Raw genomic sequence first — 19,027 nt, 5'->3', positions numbered from 1 at the left:
CTCTCCCTCCTAAAATTTATCCCTGCCCTAGCTTTGAACTCGTAACTTCCTGTCCCCTCATGCCCTCTCCAAGCTCATCTCATTCATGAGACCCACCTGCTGCCTCAACCCAAGTGCTGACCACCTAACTTCCCTTCCTGGATCTGAAGAAGAGTCATATGGACTCGAAATGTTAACTCTGTCTTTCTCTCCAGGGATGCTGTTAGACCTGCTAAGTTTTCTCAGCATTTTCTGTTTTTGTTCCCTTCCTGGGTCTATGTTAACTGGTGTTGTTAATGGTTCCCTCCCTGCATGTACTGTTTTCCTCTCCATCAAATTTGCCGTCATCGCCCCTCTCCTCCAGAAACCCACCCTTTATCCCTCTTTCTTTGCAACCCCACCCCACGCATTCCCCCACAATTTGGCTTCATCCACAAATTTTGAAGTTGTACTTCCAAATCCCTAGTCCAAATCATTTATTATTTTGTTTCAAAGGATCACTTACCATGGCATGTGCGAGTATGAAAACCTTTAGGTTTGGGAAACGGTTCACTATCATGTCAAAGTGCTGCAGGCTGTCCCGGATGTATACCCTGAAATGAGGCACACTCATGCGTTTGCCTTCACTCTGCCCATGGCCAACTGTGGAAGGAGGAAAAGAAAATAGAACGGCTTAGAGGAACTGTACAATTCAGTGCCGAGCTCCCTCAGAGGCTCAGTGATATGTTACAGACCAGGGTGGTGCTCAGCTGACTCTTTTCAGGTGAGGTGGTGTTGGCGGTGGGGGAGAGGGGCAGTGGTGAGCTTTTGCATCCCAACGCAGGCGAAGCAATCAGCTGAAGTTGTCTCTCCTGGTCACGAATCAGTGATTTCCCAATCCCCCCACCAACACCACCGCCCCTCCCCCCACCCCCACCCCCACCCCCCCCCTCACAATGCACTGAAAGTGGGAGCATGTGGATATTGGGAAGATACATTTGTGCTTATACAGCACTTCACTGAATTCCTAAAACACCTCTCAAAGTGCTTCACGTATGGCTCTAATCATGGGAAGCTTAAAGAAAGAAAGATTTGCAAAGTATTACAAAGCATTTGCAGCACAGGCCTTTTTGGCTGAACATGTCCAAGCACACGCGCCTATAATTCAGCAGGTTATGGGTTCAAATATAACCACAGAGACTTCAGCATGTATCTTAGCCTGATATTCATTTATCTCTATAGTGCCTTTTACAACCTCAGCTCATGCCTTTATAGCCAATGAAACACATTTAAAGTGTAGTCACTGTCGCATGTAGGAAATACAGCGGCCAACTTGCGCATAGCAAGCTCCCACAAACAACAATGAGATAATGAGCAGATAATCTATTTTTGTGCTGTTGGTTGAGGGATAAATATTGCGCCAGGACATCAGTGAGAATACCCCCTACTCTTCTTTGAAATAGTGCCTTGGGATCTTTTATGTGCACTGAGAAGACAAATGAGATCTCGGTTTGACATCTCATCCAAAAGACAGCACCTCCGACAGTGCAGACCTCCCTCAGTACTGCACTGGAGTATCAGCCTAGGTTTTTGTGCTTGAGTCTCTGGAGTGCAATTTGAACCTATAACCTCCTGATGCCAAGGCAAGAGTGCTACCAACTGACAGCCGCTCTCATCATCGTTTTGGGTCTTAGCTTAAGTTGTCCTTAGTCATGATTGATAGAGACTCATACGAACATATGAACAAGGAGCAGGAGTAGGCCATTCAGCGCCTTGAGCCTGCTCCACCATTTAATAAGATCGTGTCTGATTTGATAGTAACCTCAAATCTGCATCCCACCTACCCCCGATAACCTATCAGCCCCTTTCTTAACTATAATCTATCCACCTCTGCCTTAAAAATATCCAAAGACTCTGCTTCCACTGCCTTTTCAGGAAGAGAGTCCCAAAGACTCATGACCCTCTGAGTGAAAAAATTTTGCCTCATCTCAGTTTTAAATGGGCGACCCCTTATTTTTAAACAGTGACCCCTAGTTCTAGATTATTCCACAAGAGGAAACATCCTCTCCACATCCACCCTGTCAAGACCCCTCAGGATCTTATGTGTTTCAATCAAGTCGCCTCTTACTTCTCCAAACTCCAGCAGATACAATCCTAGTCTGTCCAACCTTTCCTCATAAGGCAACCCGCCCATTCCAGGTATTAGTCTGGTAAACCTTCTCTGAACTGCTTCCAACGATTTTAAATCTTTCCTTAAATAAGGTGACCAATACTGTACGCAGTACTACAGATGTGGACTCACTAGTGCCTTGTACAATGGAAGCATAACCTCCCTATTTTTGTATTCAGGTCCCTTCGCAATAAATGATAACATTTTATTAGCTTTCCTAATTACTTGCTGTACCTGTATACTAGCCTTTTGTGATTCATGCACTAAGACACCCAGATCCCTCTCATCTCAGAGCTCTGCAATCTCTCACCATTTAGATAATATGCTTCTCATTTATTCTTCCTGCCAAAATGGACAATTTCATATTTTCCTGCATTATACTTCATTTGCCAGATCTTTGCCCACTCACTTAACCTAGCTATATCTTTCCATAGCCTCCTTATGTCCACTTCACAACTTACTTTCCCACCTATCTTTGTGTTATCAGAAAATTTGGCAACTATCCCACCCATCCCTTCATCCAATTTATGTAAATTGTAAACAGTTGAGGTCCCAGCACTGATCCCTGTGGCACACCACTTGTTACATCTTGCCAACCTGAAAAATACCCATTTATGCCTACTCTTTGCTTCCTGTTAGCCAGTCAATCTTCTATCCTTGCCAGTATGTCACCCCCTATGCCATGAGCTTTTATTTTCCACAATAACCTTTGATGTGGCACTTTATCAAATGCCTTCTGGAAATCTAAGTACAGTACACCCACCGGTTCCCCTTTATCCACAGCATATGTTACTCAAAGAACTCCAATAAGTTAGTTAAACACAATTTCCATTTCACCAAACCATGTTGACTCTGCCTGATTGCCTTGAACTTATCCAAGTGCCCTGCTATAACTTCTTTAATAATAGCTTCTAGCATTTTCCCTATGACAGATGTTAAGCTAACTGGCCTGCAGTTTCCTGCTCTCTGTCTCCTTCTCTTTTTGAATAATGGGCTTACATTTGCTAACCTTCAATATAATGGAACCTTCCCAGAATCTAGGGAGTTTCAGAAAATTAAAATCAATGCATCAACTATCTCATTAGCCACTTTTTTTAAGACCCTAGGATGAAGTCCATCAGGACCCAGGCTCTTGTCAGTCCACAGTTCCAACAATTTACTCAGCACCACTTCTCTGGTGATTGTAATTTTCCTGAGTTCCTCCCTTCCCTCTATTTCATGATTTATAGTTGCTTCTGGGATGTTACTTGTATCCCCTATAATGAAGACTAATGCAAAATACCTGTTCAATTCATCTGCCATTTCCTTGTTTTCCATTATCAATTCTCCAGACTCACTTTCTATAGGACCAACGCTCACTTTGTTAACTCGTTCCTTTTTAAAATATTTGTAGAAACTCTTTCTATCTGTTTTTATATTTCTGGCTAGCTTTCTCTTGTACTCTAATTCTTCCTTCATTATTAGTCTCAATGTATCACTGTTCTTTCACTGTAGCTGGGTCAAAATCCTGGAACACCCTCCCTAACAGCACTGTGGGTGTACCTAAACCACATGGACTGCAGCGGTTCAAGAAGGCAGCTCACCACCACCTTCTCAAGGGCAATTAGGGATGGGCAATAAATGCTGGCCCAGCCAGCGACACCCACAAAGAATAAAAAAAGTGCAAGTTGTTTTTGTTGTTGTTGAAGTTCCACTCCAGAGACCTGAGCAAAAAAGTCTAGACTGACACTCAGTGCCTTACTGAAAAAGTGCTGCACTGTCAAAGGTGCTGCCTTTTGGATGAGGTGTCAAACTGAGGGCCCATCTGCTCTTTCTCTCTCTCTCTCTCTCTGATGGACATAAAAGATCCTGCAGCACAACTGTGATACAATTCCAAATCAAAAAGTGCTTTACTGGCTGTAAAGCAGTTTGGGTTCTTTTCATACCAGTGAGGAAGAGATTAGGTTTAGCTGTGATGCCCTACACAGTTGACTGGCGGCCGTCATTCACGTGCCTAGACACATTAAGCAAAGAGTGGAGCCACAGCAAGGATCAGTGCTTTCAGGAGCTACTTTGGATCACGGAAAGAGCCGGACTGTAGAGTGGGGGGGCCCATTCCCTGCGCTCAGCCAGCAGGATCCCAAAGATAAACTCCCTCGGATTGGTTCAGGCAGCCATCCAAAGGAAAGACCCATTACCTGGGAGCTGCTGCCCATACCTAGTGGGGTTTTAGTGCAGTATAAAATCTGGTGAGAGCAGGAGACCAAGAGAAGTTGCATTTACAAAGCGAATTGTTGTGATCCGGAAGGTGCTGCCTGAAAGGGCAGTGGAAGCAGATTCAATAGTAACTTTCAAAAGGGAATTGGATATACATCTGAAAAGGAAACATTTGTAGGACTATGGGGAAAGAGCAGTGGGGTTGGATAGATCTTTCAAGGAGCTGGGCAGAATGGCCTCCCACTGTGCTGTATGATTCTTATGGATATGGCAGGTCGGGGTGGGGAAGTGGGGGGCAAGCTGGACAATTGCATCTCCGATTCCCTTCAGAGGATTAATTAGTTTGGACCCTGAGCTCCGAACCATCACTAACCTGGAACCGTGCATCTGGGAAAGTTATGTGCAAGTTGGCAGGCAGAATGTCACCGAGGCAAAAATAGAATCCAGCTGCCAAATTAGGAACAAAGTCGGGTAAAAAGATTTTTTGTTTAACCTGAAATGAGTGGGGCCAAGGAAAAGATTAAACTCAGAACAGAATCTTTTTCACTCTGTGCAAAAAACTGTTGCCGACAGAAAATGTAACAAGCAGTTCAGATTTATAAAACCCAAATACACCTTCCACATGAGCAGTTCTCAAGGGCAATTAGGGACGGGCCGTAAACACTGGCCTACCCAGCGATGCCCACATCCCCTGAATGAATAAAAAAAAAGTCTTCGTTCATCCCGAAGAAAAAGAGATATTTGCAATTTAATTTTTTTTTAAAAAACTACAAAAGAACAAGAAAGGGAGATGAAGAGATTTTGGTTTTTTTTTAACACAGCGAGTCCTGATCTGGAACCTGAAAGGGCAGTGGAAACAGATTCATTAGAAAGTTTCAAAAGAAAATCAGGTATATACTCGAAAGAGAAAGAATTACTGGGCTTTGGGATAAGAGTGAGTGTGGTTGGGGTGGGGTGGGGGAGGGTACTAATTGCTGTCTGCTCCCAAGATGAAGAGTTCGAGTTCTCTAGTCTCTCTCTGTTACCTTATGAATGGCACTTTGCAGTCAGTTTCCCAGTGCATTCCTGCCAAATTTCCAGGAGGCAAATTAGGTTCATTTACTTCAGTAGTTCTCAGTGCTTCAGTAGGACTCCTTTTCAAACGGATTGGTAACCACAGAATTCCATCTCAACTATAATGTATAATATGAATAATACAGAAGTGCTGCAAGGAAACCTGGTGCTTTTAGAGGGACTTGTGTTTACTTTTGCACTATCCTTAGTGTTCCTCCATGTGCAATCCCCTCCCCAGGTGAGACGACCAGCTCACTCTGTACATGTGGCAGCCTCACTGCATCCCCACCTCCCGGCTCACGCCTTCACGTTATTTTACGGACCCCCAATTAAGTCCCCAGGATGCCCGAGGGTCCGAGGACCCCAGTTTGAGAACCACAATGCTGCTTCCATTTAAGAGGTCTTTACTGCTTTCCTTGGACTGTTTATCTTTCACCGTCCCTGTTTTCAAATCATTGAACAATCACCCGTCTCAACCTGTTCCTCTGCCGTGACCCCAAAGTGATGGAACTCCTCAACTGCCTCAGTCTGTTCTTTGTCCTCCAAACATCACTTCACCAATAAAAGCCAAAGGTTTTCAAAACGCCCATGTTGGCATTACTGAACCAGAGACCTGTGGTCTGGTTTCACTGACTCTTGCTTGTATTCTGCACTCCATCAAAGAACAGTCTCCTCCCAACTGCGACTATGGCCCAATTCAATCAGATATTTTACCCTTTGCACATTTGTCTATTTGTTTCTGAAGCCTCTGTAAAAAAACCTTTTCCTGTCCTTGAAACCGTTTCCTGTCTTGCAGCCTAATAAAGCATGAAAAATGCAGATTGCAGCTGAGATCAGTCAGTAGTGGAAATCCAGGCTTATTTTTTTGAAGCTAGTTGTAGCTGACCGGACAGCGGTCAGCAGGACATCACAACTGACCTTCCTGCTCTGCACAGATACCCACTGGGATCCCAGGTGGATTCTTACAGCCAACTCTCTGCACTTAATGTCAGTGGTGTCACCTCAACCTCTGAGCTGTTTCACACAGTTAATGCATCGTGACACTAAAAGAAAGACTGGCAATTATATAGCATCATTCACAACCACCAGAAGTCTCACAGCACTTCTGGAGTGCTTTTGAACGGTGATCACTGTTGTAATGCAAGAAACACAGCAGCCAATTTGTACATAGGAGGATCTACACAACATAAACTGTTTTTGTGATGTTGGTTTAGGGATAAATATTGACGAGGCCACCTGGGAGAACACAGGAATTAGGAGCAGGAGTTGGCTATTTGGCCCCTCGAGCCTGTTCCGCTTTTCATCTAGATCATGGCTGATCATCTGCCTCAGCATCATCTTCCCAGATGATTCCCTTATCCCTTGATATCTTTAAAATCTAGAAATCTATCGATCTCTGTCTTGAATATACTCAATGACTGAGCCTACATGGTCTCCTGGGGTAGAGAATTCCAAAGATTCACCACCCTCTGACTGGAGAAATTCCTCCTCATCTCACTCCTAAATGGCCTGTCCCTTATTCTGAGACTAGGTGTCCCCCAGCCAGGGGAAACATCCTTCCTGCATCTACCCTGTCGAGCCCTGTAAGAATTTTGAATGCTGCAATGAGATCACCTCTCATTCTTCTAAACTCTAGAGAATACAGGCCCAGTCTCCTCAATCTCTCCCCGTGGAATAATCTCGCCTTTCCAGGGAGCAGTCCGATGAACTTTCATTGCACTCTCTCTATATCCTTCCTTAGGTAAGGAAACCAAAACTCATTTGGGGTGGGCAAGGGCTGCCCTGTGGCTGAGGCATGTTGGCACATTGGGGGATTGGGGGAAGGGCTGCCCTGTGGTTGGAGGTAGTGCGCAAGCATGTGCTGGGTTGGTGGGGGGGGAAGGGAAGCGAACACGCGTTAGGGAAACCTTGTATAAAGTGACCATTCCTCTGCAGCTGAAATAGTTCAGGCGCAGCTACATTGACATGCTTGGAGTCAGGCCTCCAGCTTCTCTGCCCCCTCAAGCAAAGCAGAGGCAGCAAAGTAGCATCAAGTGCTCCAGAGCTTTTCAACCTCTCGAGCACAGACTGCAAACTAATGAGTGTTTTAGTGAACTGCAGAACAGTTGGATGACTGGGCACGTTGTACAATCTCCTTGCTAAAGCTGGGCCATGGAGCAGTCACTGGTGGAGGTGCTCACAGCCCCTTTGCAATGTCAACATCCCGGTTTGGACCAGTCTCTCCCATGGTTGAAGCTAACAGTGCAGCCTTGCAGTGCGGGTTAGGAGGATGCCTGTGCCTGAGCTGAGAGCACAGCCTGCAGTCCAATGGGCAAAGCTGCTGCCAATCGGTCAGGTGGAGTGGGGCGGAGGTGGGTGGGGTTTCGGGCAGCCAATCAGCGCACTAAACTCTGGCCATTCAAGTGGTGGCCAGCACTCTCCGGGATGCGTTGAGGGCCCTTCAGATTTAACCAAGAGTGGTTCTTAGTACATCCTTGCTAAACCACACGTCTCCCTCTTTCACCCTGCAGGAGGAATACATCAGGAGCATGGAGCCTGGTAAACTAACTGTGTGCCTCGTGGCATACAGAGAGCGGAGACAACGGAGAGGAGAGTGACTGAGGCTGCTGGCTATGCAGAGGGAGGAGCAGCACTCTCTGGAAGAAGGGGCGGCTGGGGCTCCTGCACACGCTGCTGAAGAGCCACAGTGAGCTGTCGCCAGTCAGCGCCGAGCTAGGCACAGCGTCAACAGATGCCGCCTTTCATTCCTGCAGAAGACCAAGAACCAGTGTCGCCGAAGACTGCGCATGTCTAGGGAACAGGTCAGTCAGATCCGCCAGCAACTGCAGGATTTGACTCCACGTGGACGTGGAGGGCATCCACTGCCAGTGGCTGTGAAAGTGACCATGGTGCACAATTTCTATGCCTGTGGCTCCTTTCAGGGCTCCACAGGCGACCTCTGTGGGATTTCACACACCTCCACCCACAAATGTATCCATGAGGTCACAGATGCCATCTTTGCGAAGACACACAACTGTGTGCATTTCACCCAAGACCAGGACAGCCAGGATGCAGGGGCCATTGGATTCTCCATGATCTCGGGTCTCCCACAGGTGCAGGGTACGATCGACTGAACCCTCGTGGTGCTCAGGTCTCCATCGCAACAAGGGGTCAACAATGTCAACCACAAAGGACTCCACTCACTGACTGTGCAGCTGGTGTGCGACCACCACAAACGCATCCTGAAGGTCAGCACACGGTTTCCAGGGAGTGCCCAGGACTCCTACATTCTCGGTCGGTCACAGATCCCTGACACCTTCCAGGGTCCACAGAAGCTGCAGGGATGGCTCCTTGGAGACAAGGGCTATCCTCAGAGGCCGTGGCTGATGATACCTGTGCGGCGGCCTCAGGCTGCAGCAGAGTGAAGGAATAACAAGGCTCATGCTGCAACTCGCAACTTGGTGGAACAAGTTGGAAACGAGGTTCCGATGCTTGGACCGGCCTGGTGGAGCCCTGCAATACAGTCCACAGAGGGTGCCACACATCCTTGTCGTCTGCTGCGCCCTTTACAACCTGGCGCTCCAACGGGGAGAGGAGCTGCCTGAGGAGGAGATGGTGGAGCTGGAGAGTGAGAGTGAAGAGGCCCTTGAAGGCGATGATGGCGATGAGGCCCTCACACTGGCCAGACGAGGCAGGCTCGCTTGGGAGGCCCTCATAGCTGCTATGTTTGTGGAGGATGATGACGACATGCAGTGAGGACACTCCATAGATCCTCACATTGCATCTGTGAACATTTGACTCCAGTCTGGCTTATGGCAGCGCACATACCCTCTGTGAGAATGCTCCTGTCATGGAGACTCAGTGGAAGCCCTAATAGTTGCTCAATTGCAGGAAGATGATGAAGACAATGTGCAGTGAGGACACTCCATAGATCTTCACACAGCCTCTGAGAATGTCTGACTCCTGTCTGGCCAAGGGCAGCTTGCTTGCGCTCTGTGATCAGGGTTATATCATGGAGACACAGCCATGAAACTTTAGACGCATCTAATCCTTTGTCCGCCTTCAGCACCTGAGCCCTTCAGGAGCACAGCGTCACTGGTCACAGGTGCTGAAGAGATTGGGGGCAGCCCCACCTTAAAGGAGCTGAGAGCACATTGGGAGAATGAGAGAACTCTGTGGCGCCTGCCCACTACATTCTGGCAGCAATGACCAGCACCGCCGAGGTGCAGACATCAGTAATGTTCCAGGGAGTGTGAGGCTGGACCATCACTGTGGTCTGAAGGCTGCACAGACACAGGGAAGAGGCCCTGGACTGAGACACCTGCCTTTATCTTGTGCAGAAAGGTTTCACATCTGAGTGACACGAACACTGCTTATCACGACAAGGAGCCAGAGGCAGGGGGACCTTGTTGAGAGTTCATTGACAATAGTGAGCAGTGTGTACAGTGACTGCCACCTGTGACCAGGCTGTACCGTCGACCTGGAGCTACTGAGGTCACAGGAAGAGGGGAGTCGGACGGGCCGGACACTCTCTGAGTCTCCTGGGTGGATGGCCCCAGCGTGTGCAGCTGATCCTCCTCTCTATGAGTGCACAAAGGCCCCAGGCTGACTCCTTGAGGAAAAGGGGAAGCTGGAGTGAGATCGAGCTGCCCGGCACCGCTCTCGCGTACACACTGTTGGAGGCCAAATATAGCATCAGCGATGGAGCTGAGCCCATGCAGCAGTGCAAAAGCGACATCCTGGAGTAAGGTCTCCATGACGGCTGCCATCCTACCAGTGTTGACCTCGGTGTGTTGCAATGCCAGCGCTATCACCTCAGCCTGAAGACGGACGGACTCCTCCATCATGCCTTGCAATCTGAGGAGTGCAGGGGATTTATCAAATTTCAGTCCCGTTAATTTCTCCAGTGCTACTCTTTTGTATCTTCCTCTGTGAAGACATCCACGATGTATTTGTTTCATTTCTCTGCCGTATCCTTATTCCCCATTATAAATGATCCTGCCACTGCCTGTAGTGGGCTTACAATTGCCTTTGCTAATCTTTTCCTTTTTACATACCTATAAAAGTTTTTACAGCCCATTCTTATGGGCAAGATTTTTACCTCGCCAGGCGAGCATGCGCCTGACCCGCCCGAGCGTAAAAGGGTGCAGGTTGACACCGGGCGAGCGTCCCGATGTCAACGCGCAGTCGCATGATATTTCGGTCAGCCGGCACACTCCGGGGTCAGCAGTGCACCCACCGACAATTAGAAGGCCCGTTAAGGCCATTAACGAGGTAATAAAAAGAAATTTTTCGCTACCCATCCAACCTTACGGTTGGCGGGCAGGCGAAAAGGCCAAGCGGCCTCTGCACTTTTTAGGCAACTTCACCTACGAGCGGGATGAGGTTTCCTAAAGCAAATAGAAACAAAATAAAAATTTTAAAACTTACTAACTAGCACGTCCCCGCTCGCGTGACAGAGTCACATGAGGGGACATGTTTTATAACATTTTTCATGTCTTTATTAATTTAAGAAAAAAACTCTTCACCTCCCTAAGGCAGCTCTGCGCCTCGGGGGGGGGATTATCAAGTGTGCACTTGCGCGCACGCGCAAAATTCACGCTGGCCCTCCTCCGCCTGCCCACGCAGGCCAGCACCGGGCGCTGCCGCTCGGGTTTCACGCTGGGCGGGCCTTACTTGGCCCAGCGGCACGAAACGCCGTCCAGTCTCGATCGTGGGCAGCAATCGGCTTCCCGCCCGCCCCCCGCCAAGCCCGTACAGCAGGGGCAAAATTCTGCCCTATGTTTCTCGCTAGTTTACTTTCATATTCCATTTTCTCTTTCTTTATCAGTTTCTTGGGCATCCTTTGCTGAATTCTAAAATGCCTCCAATCCTCAGGTTTACTACTTTTTTTTTTGCAACTTTATAAGCCTCTTCCTTTAATTTAATATGATCTTTAACTTCTCTTTTTAGCCATGGTTGGTTGACCTTTCCTGCTGGGTTTTTGTGCCTCAGAGGAATGTAAATTTGCTGTAAACCATGTATTAGCTCTTTAATACTAGCCATTACCTGTCTACCCTCAAACCTTTTAACACAGTTTCCCAGTCTATCACAGCCAATTTGCCTCTCATACTTTTGTAGTTTCCTTTCTTTATAAGACCCTAGTTTTGGATTGAACTACACCACTTTCAAACTTTTTGCAAAATTCTGTCATATTATGGTTGCTCTTCCCTAGAGACTCCTTACCAATGAAATTATAAATAGCCCTTTCTTACTGCACAATACTTGATCTAAAATAGCTTGTTATCTAATTGGTTCCTCAACATACTGTTCTAGAAAACCATGTTATATACATTGCAGGAATTCGTCCTCTACAACATTCTTGCTCATTAATGAGCAACTCACCAAGAATCCTTAGACAGCACCTTCCAAACCTATGACCTCTATCACCTAGAAGGACAAAGACAGCGCACACATGGGAACACCACCACCTACAGGTTTCCCTCCAAGCCACTCACCATCCTGACTTGGAAATATATCGCCATTCCTTCACTGTCGCTGTGTCAAAATCCTGGAACTCCCTCCCTAACAGCACTGTGGGTGTATCTACACCACAAGAACTACAGCGGTTCAAGAAGGCAGCTCACCACCAACTCCTCAAGGGCAATTAGAGATGGGCAATAAATGCTGGCCCAGCCATAAGACCATAAGACATAGGAGCAGAAATTAGGCCATTCGGCCCATCGAGTCTGCTCCGCCATTCAATCATGGCTGATAAGTTTCTCAACCCCATTCTCCCGCCTTCTCCCCGTAACCTTTGATCCCCTTACCAATCAAGAACCTATCTATCTCGGTGTTAAATACACTCAATAACCTGGCCTCCACAGCCTTCTGTTGCAATGAATTCCATAGATTCACCAATCTCTGGCTAAAGAAGTTTCTCCTCATCTCTGTTCTAAAAGGTCTTCCCTTTACTCTGAGGCTGTGCCCTCGGGTCCTAGTCTCTCCTACTAATGGAAACATCTTCCCCACGTTCACTCTATCCAGGCCTTTCAGTATTCTGTAAGTTTCAATCAGATCCCCCCTCATCCTTCTAAACTCCATCAAGTATAGACCCAGAGTCCTCAAATGTTCCTCATATGTTAAGCCTTTCATTCCTGGGATCGTTCTTGTAAACCTCCTCTGGACCCTCTCCAGGGCCAGCACATCCTTCTTGAGATACGGGGCCCAAAATTGCTCACAATATTCTAAATGTGGTCTGACCAGAGCCTTATAAAGCCTCAGCAGCACATTCCTGCTTTTATATTCTAGTCCTCTTGAAATAAATGCCAACATTGCATTTGCCTTCCTAACTACCGACTCAACCTGCAAGTTAATCTTAAGAGAATCCTGGACTAGGACTCCCAAGTCCCTTTGCACTCCAGATTTCTGAATTCTCTCCGCATTTAGAAAATAGTCTATGCCTCTATTCTTCCTGCCAAAGTGCTTGACCTCACACTTCCCCACGTTGTATTCCATCTGCCACTTCTTTGCCCATTCTCCTAACTTGCCCAAATCCTTCTGCAGCCTCCCCACCTCCTCAATATTACCTGTCCCTCCACCTATCTTTGTATCATCTGCAAACTTAGCCAGAATGCCCTCAGTTCCTTCATCTAGATCATTAATGTATAAAGTGAAAAGTTGTGGTCCCAACACTGACTCCTGCGGAACTCCACTAGTCACCGGCCACCATCCTGAGAAGGACCCCCTTATCCCCACTCTCTGCCTCCTGCCAGACAGCCAATCTTCTTTCCATGCTAGTACCTTGCCTCTAACACCATGGGCTCTTATCTTACTGAGCAGCCTCCTGTGCGGCACCTTGTCAAAGGCCTTCTGGAAGTCCAAGTAGATAACATCCATTGGCTCTCCTTTGTCTAACCTACTCGTTACCTCCTCAAAGAATTCTAACAGATTTGTCAGGCATGACCTCCCCTTGATGAAACCATGCTGACTTTGCCCTATTTTACTATGCACTTCCAAGTATTCTGAAATCTCATCCTTAATAATGGACTCTAAAATCTTACCAACGACCGAGGTCAGGCTAATAGGCCTGTAATTTCCCGTCTTTTGCCTCACTCCCTTCTTAAACAGGGGGGTTACATTAGTGATTTTCCAGGCTTCTGGGACCCTCCCTGACTCGAGTGATCCCTGAAAGATCACCACTAATGCCTCCACTATCTCTTCAGCTATTTCCTTCAGAACTCTGGGGTGTAATCCATCTGGTCCAGATGATTTATTCACCTTCAGACCTTTCAGTTTTCCTAGCACCTTCTCCTTGGTAATGGCCACCATACTCACCTCTGCCCCCCGACTCTCTTGAAATTTGGGGATGTTACTCATGTCTTCCACCGTGAAGACTGACGCAAAGTACCTATTCAGTTCCTCCGCCATTTCTTTGTTCCCCACTACTACTTCTCCAGCGTCATTTTCCAACGGCCCAATGTCCACTTTTGCCTCTCTCTTACCCTTTATATATCTAAAAAAACTCTTACCACCGACACCCATCCTATGAATGAATTAAAAAAATTAGGTTTACCCAGTCTATATGTAGATTTAATGACATAATTACTGTATTATCCTTATTACATGCACCTCTAATTTTCTGATTTATACCATGCCTTACATTACCAGTACTGATTGGTGACCTATAAACAACTTTTACCATTGTTTGCTGCCCCTTCCTGTTTCTTAGCTCCACCCAAACTCAGTCTATATCTTGATCTTCCAATCTAAGATCCTCTTTCTCTAATGCGCTGATCTCATCCTTTATAAACATTGCTACATCACCTCCTTTTCCTTTTTGCCTGTCCTTCCTAAATGTCAAATACACTTGAACGTTAGGTTCTCAGCCTTCGCCACCCTGCAGCCATGTCTTCATAATGGCAATTAGATCATACCTGTATACTTCCATTTGTGTCGTCAATTCATCTACCTTGTTGCGAATGCTGTGTGCATTCACGTTGCGTGCCTTTCATCCTGTCTTGTTATTACTTTCACAACCTGTAGCTTTATCTGCTAGTGCACTCTTAAGGTTGTACGCTTTGCCCCTCCCTGCCACAATCAGATTATCAATTTCCTTACTGCTACCTTGCTCTCTTGCCTTTTCCTCTCTTTTTGACTTATCACATCTTCCCTCACTTGATCCCTTGCCCCCACTATTTAATTTAAAGCACTGTCTACTGCTCTTGTTATACGACTCACCAAAACACTGGTCCCAGCACAGTTCAGGTGAACACTATCCCAATGGTATAACTCCCACTTTCCTCGTACTGGTGCCATTGAAACACATTTCTCCCACACCAATCCTTGAGCCACACACTTAACTCTCTAATCTGATTCACCTTACTCCAATTTGCTCTTGGCTCAGGTAGTAATCCAGAGATTATTACCTTTGAGGTTCTGTTTTTAACTTAGCCCCGAGCTGCTCATAATCCCTCAGTAGAACTTCTTTCCTAGTCTTACCTATGTCATTTGTCCCTATGTGGACCATTGCACCTGGATCCTCCCCCTCCCACTGCAAGTTCCTCTCCAGCACTGATCAGATGTCCTGAACCCTTGACCCCTGTTCTTCTTCAAAATAGTACCTAAGGATCTTTTACACTCATCTGAGAGGTCAGACAAGGCTTCGGTTTAACATCTCATCCAAAAAATGCCACTTCCAACAATGCAGTGCTCCACCAGTACTGCGTTGGAGTGTCAGCCTGGGTTTTGTGCTCAGGCCCTAGAGAGGGACTTAAAACCACAAGCTTTTGACTCTCAGAGAAGAGTGCTGCTAACAGTCACAACTGAAGTGTGAACAGTTTTACCCTTAACAGCATCAGCCTGCATTATCCGGTGCCAAGGAAATATGTTTTAGGTGGACGAGAGAGTGATGGAGAGGTTTAGGGAGCTTGGTGACTGTATAGCTGGAGACACAGCCATCAGCCATAAGGCAAAAGGAATGTGGGCGAGGAGGGGATACACAAGTTGGAAGGCCATAGAATTCTCAGAGGATTGTTGGGCTGAAAGATGTTACAGTAGGTGAGGGGGGGGGGGGGGCGAGGCCAAGAACGGATTTTATTATGAGGATGAGAATTTTAAATAGGAGGTAGTGTCCTCTGCCCAATCATGTTCAGCTGCTTCATCAAGGACCTTCCCTCCGTCATAAGGTCAAAAGTGAGGATGTTCGCTGATGATTGCACAATGTTCAGCACCATTTGCGACTCCTCAGATACTGAAGCAGTCCATGTCCAAATGCAGCAAGACCTGGACAATATCCAGGCTTGGGCTGACAAGTGGCAAGTAACATTCATGCCACACAAGTATCAGGCAATGACCATCTCCAACAGGAGAGAATCTAACCAATCGCTCCTTTACATTCAATGGCATTATCATCACTGAATCCCCCATTATCAACATCTGGGGATTACCATTGACCAGAAACTGAACTGGACTAGCCAAATAAATACTGTGGCTACAAGAGCAGGTAAGAGGCTTGGAATCGTGTGATGAATAACTCACCTTCTGACTCCCCAAAGCCTGTCCTCCATCTACAAGGCACAAGTCAGGAGTCTGATGGAACATTCTCCACTTGCCTGGATGAGTGCAGCTCCCACAACACTCAAGAAGCTCAACACCATCCAGGACAAAGCAGCCCACTTGATTGGCACCTCATCCACAAACATTCACTCCCTCCACCACATGGACTACAGTGGTTCAAGAAGGCAACTCAACTTCTGCTCTGCCCTGTCCTCCTATTTCTCCCAAACTCCAAACGTGCTCCCTGACACTCTCTGGGAATCATCTTGGCTCAGTTGACGAGACCCTCACCTTTGGATCAAAGGTTTGTGGGTTTGAGACCCACTCAGGGCTCCAGCACATGGTCTCAGCCCACATGTCAGCGCAGTGCTGAAGTGGTGCAGCTTTGTTGGAGATGAGAAACCAAACCAAGGCCCTGCCTGCTCAGGCGTGAAAAAGATCCCATGGTTCAACTCAAAGATGAGCAAGGAGGTTTCCCAGTGTACGGGCCAACATTCCTCCCTCAGCCGATACCACTGGAAACAGCTTAACTGGTCATTTATCTCATTTGCTGCTTGTGGGACCATAGAGTCTGTGAATTGTCTGCCTACAGCAACAGCAATTAAACTTCCAAAGTAATTAAACAGTTGTGATTTTCTTTGGAGGGTCCTCCGAGATGTTATTTGCTTATTTTCTTTCTCTCGTTCCTATTTATTTTATCCTTCCTTTGTCCTTTCTCAATCCTGAATGGGTTGAAATCAAGAGCGATCGCTCCATTTTCTACCCCAAATCTTTCTTGCCCTACACGTCCCACACCTCCCTCTGCCCTCTCTTCCTCCAGCAATCCGCAGGTTTTTAATTACCCTAACTTCCTGTTGCATGTTTTTCTCCTCTCTACTGTTTGCATCCGCAGTGAGCATCCTGTGCTCTTGGTTGAGGATTATCAATGATTAAAAACGAGTGCACCCTGAAACTCTTTTCGGTTGGTTAAAATCAGCTGCAGGTAATGCCTCTTTACGCAAAGGATTCTGAGGATGTGCAGCACACAGGCCCAGAAGTCCTTAGACCTAAAGTCAATTGACGTGCTTGAGTGGGAGATAAGTGCTTCCTCAGAAAGGAAGGAATGGGGGAAGGAGGAGAGGGAATGCAGTCAATTTGGATTAAAAAGAAAGAGATGTCGTGGTTAACAATGGCAGAGCAGGGTCAATGGGATGGACCTACTCTTGCTCCTGTGTTGCTGAAGTATCTTCAGTGAGTGATGTTTTTATGAAAGCACAAGTTCATGTTTTAAGAACATAAGAAGTAGGAGCAGGAGGAGGCCACTCGGCCCCTCGAGCCAGCTCTACCGCTCAATAAAATCATGGCTTTTCCTCTGCCTCAGCTACACTTTCCCGCCGTCTCCCAAAATCCCTTCATTCCCTTAGTGTCAAAAATCTGTCAATCCCAGCCTTGAATATACTGAACAATGGAGTAGATAGTTCCACAGATTCACATCCCTTTGAGTGAAGATGTCTCTCCTCACCTCAGTCCTAAATGATTGGCCCCCTTACCCTGAGACAGCGTCTCTCCTGTTCCCCAAACAACCTGTGTCTACTCTGTCAAACTTCCTTCAGCATCTTGTATGTTTCAGTGAGATCCCTTTATTATCCCTGGTGATTAGGGATATGGGGATAGAGTGGGGAGAAAGGCATTGAAGTGGATGATCAGCCATGATCGTATTGAACGGCAGAGCAGACTCGACGGGCTGAATGGCCTACTCGTGCTCCTATACTCCTATGTTCTTATGCTCACCTCTCATTCTTCCAAACTCCAGCGAGCGTAGGCATAATTTGCTCAGCTTTCCATGATGGGACAACTCTCTCATCCCAGTGTTGAACCTTCACTTACCACCTCCAGAGCAAGCATATCCTTCCTTAGATATGGAAATCAAAACTGTGCTTGGTACTCCAGGTGTGGTTCCACCAAAGCCCAATACAATTGTAACAAAGGCTGAGGAATTATTTTCCCTGTACGGCTATTCAGTAGCCACCAGAAGATGGTGCCGCATATAAACACCTTGCTGATGGATGGTCGTGTCGGGGTTAAGAGCCGACATAAGGTACTCACCATGATCATGTGAAAATACGAACAGGGAGTGCTTTGTGAACATCGATACGATTCCTGGGTAGCGGCCGCTGTGTTCGCCTGCACCATGTATTATCATCACTAAAGCCCTGGAAGATTTGGATAAATGAAGAATTCAGCAATGGAACAATAAGCATCAACTTCAATGTTAGGCAAGACGTATTAAAACACAATGGCCCTGATTTTGCATTGGCTTGGGCGAAGCAAAGATGCTGACCTCAATGAAAGCTGCGATCCCTGCGGCACAGGTTTCCTCTTTCAAGAGGTAAGTTTCCATCTGACACTAAGTCATGGGGTTCTCCAGGCATGCAGCAGTAGTGAGGTCACCGAGCAGGGAAAGCAGTCAATCACATTGAAGAATTCTCACAGACAGCAAACCAGGAAGTAAAAACCACAGGACCCCTACTTTAATATTCAAATTTTACAGATAGAAAAATGCATGGGATTCAAGTAAAAACGAAAATGTTAGAAACAAGCTTTAATTTTTTTTATTGTTTTAAAAATGTGGAATTTCTTGTCGTAATGGAGAAACTTAACATTCATCAAACTTAACATTCATCAAACATAACATTACTCTTTCAGGGCCAGAGAGGATGTTCAGCTGTCATTATGAGACTGCTGGTGCACACGGGTGCAATGCTTTTTTTAACACTGGGAAATATTTTCCTCTGTTTCTTAATGTCAGCCAATTGTAGACATGAAGCTAAGTTGGGGGATCATCTTTTCTATTTTTACTATTACCTGTTAGAATAGATAAATAAGTTATGCTCCCTTAGTATTTGGAATCCAGTAGAATTCATTGGCTCTAGCTTCTCTCCTCCACTTCCTCTCCTCTCTATCTTTGCCTTCATCCCCCTCCCCTCAAGGCTTTAGCTGGTTATAAGAGTGAGTAACTGAGCAATCCAGATCCCCAGTCATACCTAGCACAAAGGAAGATGGTTGTGGTTGTTGGAGGTCAGTTATCTCAGCTCCAGGACATCACTACAGGAGTTCCTCAGGGTAGTGTCCTCGGCCCAACCATCTTCAGCTGCT

General features: G+C 46.6%; 1 protein-coding gene across 1 annotated transcript in view; it reads right to left on the bottom strand.

Annotated features, from left to right (window-relative positions):
- The window catches only part of LOC144681439 (monoglyceride lipase-like), a 57,254-nt gene that overhangs the window by 31,931 nt on the left and 6,296 nt on the right, over positions 1 to 19,027 (bottom strand). The window contains exons 2-3 of the mRNA XM_078543027.1: positions 17,978 to 18,084; positions 485 to 621 (exon numbers count right to left, since the gene is read on the bottom strand). Of these exons, the coding sequence (XP_078399153.1) occupies positions 485 to 621; positions 17,978 to 18,084 (244 nt within the window). The remainder of the gene's footprint in view (positions 1 to 484; positions 622 to 17,977; positions 18,085 to 19,027) is intronic.

This window comes from Cetorhinus maximus, chromosome 6 (assembly GCF_964194155.1).
Source record: "Cetorhinus maximus chromosome 6, sCetMax3.hap1.1, whole genome shotgun sequence".
In the NCBI taxonomy this organism is placed as follows: Eukaryota; Metazoa; Chordata; class Chondrichthyes; order Lamniformes; family Cetorhinidae; genus Cetorhinus; species Cetorhinus maximus.
Note: the sequence above shows the minus strand (reverse complement) of the source record. Positions and strands in the feature narration are given on the sequence as shown.